Below are 2,607 nucleotides of genomic sequence, written 5' to 3'. Positions count from 1 at the left end.
GTATAATTACTAGTCAAAACTGGCGAGTCTGCAAACTGAAGTATAGGTAGGGTGAATAAAAATAGCTGCTGTTTCAAAACGTTAAAAATAATTAATTTTTCATTCGGAGCTTTATATCTTTACAACTACCAACAACAATAGAAAATCTAAGAGAACATCATTTAAAGTAGAGTAAATTTGTTAATATGTGAGCCCTAATAGAGCTATTTACGTCCAATAGTTCTCGAGATATAGCTTTTTAAAAAGCATTATTTCACAAAAATGTTGTATAGAACGTACTGAAAGATTAGTAGTTAGTTAATTTATTTTGAGGAATCTATATCTCAGGAACTATATGACGTATAGATGACTATTAGCACTCAAATTAAAGCTAGTTTAATGGGCTATAAAGTAGTTTATGATGTTTATCCTCATAGAAGTAGTAGTTTTCATGATATTTGCTAAAATAAATTGATTTATAGTTTTCATATGTAAATATCATAAAAACTACTACCCTTATGAAGATAAATGTCACAAACTACTTTATAGTAAGTTAAATTTTCCTTATTTTGAGTGCTGACAGACATATCTGCGTCTTATGGGTCTAGAGATATATTTTTTCAAAAATTAAAAAAATGTATACGAACAACTAGAAATTAACAGTTTCTGGATTTATTTTGTCAAATTTCAGCTAGCTTTAATATGAGTGCTGATAGACATCATTATGTCCTACGGTTTCTGAAATAAAGTTTTACATAAATCAAAGTAATCGCTAATATCATGAAAACTACTATTTTTACGAAGGTGAAGGTCATAAACTATTTTATAGTGCGTCATACTAGCTTTAATTTAAGCGCTAATAAACACCTATGCGTCACATAGTTCCTGAGATATAGAATTCTCAAAATAAATTTACTAACTACTAATCTTTCAGTAGAGTTTTAAGAAATAATACTTTTTTAAAAAGCTATATCTCGGGAACTATTGGGCTAATAATTTCAGCAAATTTACTCTTCTTTAAATGATGTTCCTTTAGATTTTCTTGTGTTGTTGGTAGGTTTTAGGATATAAAGTTCCGAATGAAAAATTAATGTTTTTTAAGGTTTTGAAACAGCTACTATTTGTTATTCCCCCTACCTATACTTGGCAGGCTCATCAGTTTTGACTATTAACAGTTTTCATTAGAGTAATAAAAAATTGGGGTGAAATATCTGCCTTTTTTCTTCCCGGCTCTTGTCCTAATATGGGTATGTGTAATTATATGCGACCCGTAGAGTTATGATTCATTTCTCAAGTGGTCCGCAAGATAATTTGAGTTCACCACCCCTGGGCTGAACCAACTATTAATGGACATTGGGAAACATTCAAGTTCAATCCAAATAAATAAAAAATCTCACTTCTGAGGTGCAATATATATATTTTCTCCACCATAGAGAATGATCTGATGCCCGAATTGAGCTGCATAACTTTTTCGATAAGTCACCTAAACAAGATATTGGGTTATTTATGTACATACTTACAGTTATAATAAATGTAGTAGAACCTCTTTACTTTTTCCTTCGCATTCTTCTTCAGCTCAATCATCGTCTTATCCAGAAATGGGTACCTGTACCATTTGTCCAGTATCTTACTTACTCTCCTGATCTGCCTCTGCCTTCTGTGGATTTCCGTGATGTATAGAATAGAGGCCACAGGGTAGGCATAATCGAACATCTTTGCTACATGACTGTATCGGTTGAAGTTGATGACATGATGGACCACAGTCCAGGTAAGGACGATGAAGGATATCGCTATGTTGGTTGGGTACCGTAGGACCCAACATAATTTACCATTCTTCCAGATGGTCATCCCATGCCTGATAGTTACCGCCTCCTCGTCCAGGAAGCCCTCGCTGTCATCTTCAATCCTAGAAAGTGCAGGAAGGAGAGGATATTTAGAATTAGAACAGACAACAATCATTATAACGAGACAAAATCTGAATAAAAGACAAAAAAATTATTCACACATAAACATTTGCTTAGGTGAAGGTTAATTTGCTTAATAATTATAAGAAAGATTATTTCTCCATAATTTTTATTTCCAATCAAGTTACGATGCATACTGTTCGGGTTCTAGTGGCTGTTCTAATTTTAAAAACATGTTTTAATTAAGTCAAATCATTGGCATGTGAACTAATAATGACCTATTTTAGAAAATTTATCGTAATTTTAATATCCATGATTGGTATAATATTATGCACATATATATATATTTTAATTGTATATAGGATAGTTTAATTGTATTATAGAAATATATATTATAGATAAATATATTTTCGCACCCTAATATTATCTGTAGATTATAATTTTTACTCTAGAATATTAATTTCTCAATAATGTTTGCATAATGTATATTTATACCATTCATGTCCGATTGGAGATTAACAATATTATCTGAGGTGTTGATAATTTACCGTAGATTAATATATGGAGAGGATGGTAGGGGGGTGCGGTCAGCATATTAAAAAAAATATATTTAGTCGTGGCGAAGTTTCGACCTGAATTTCAGGTCTTCATCAGAGCGTTGTGAGGTGTATGTATATGGTTGCACTACTTCCACGTCTCCCCATTATGAATATTGTGAGTTCTT

At 31.8% G+C, this 2,607-nt stretch overlaps 1 protein-coding gene across 3 annotated transcripts in view; it reads right to left on the bottom strand.

Annotated features, from left to right (window-relative positions):
- The window catches only part of LOC106686225 (uncharacterized), a 25,021-nt gene that overhangs the window by 6,868 nt on the left and 15,546 nt on the right, over positions 1 to 2,607 (bottom strand). For all 3 annotated transcript variants that reach the window (XM_067046971.1, XM_067046972.1, XM_014429404.3), the window contains one exon: positions 1,500 to 1,885. In XM_067046971.1, coding sequence (XP_066903072.1) covers positions 1,500 to 1,827 — 328 coding nt within the window. In that variant the 5' untranslated portion in view covers positions 1,828 to 1,885. The remainder of the gene's footprint in view (positions 1 to 1,499; positions 1,886 to 2,607) is intronic.

Source organism: Halyomorpha halys, unplaced genomic scaffold (assembly GCF_000696795.3).
Source record: "Halyomorpha halys isolate HHAL.00 unplaced genomic scaffold, Hhal_1.1 Scaffold799.1, whole genome shotgun sequence".
NCBI lineage: Eukaryota > Metazoa > Arthropoda > Insecta > Hemiptera > Pentatomidae > Halyomorpha > Halyomorpha halys.
This window is presented reverse-complemented; position numbering and strand designations above follow the sequence as displayed.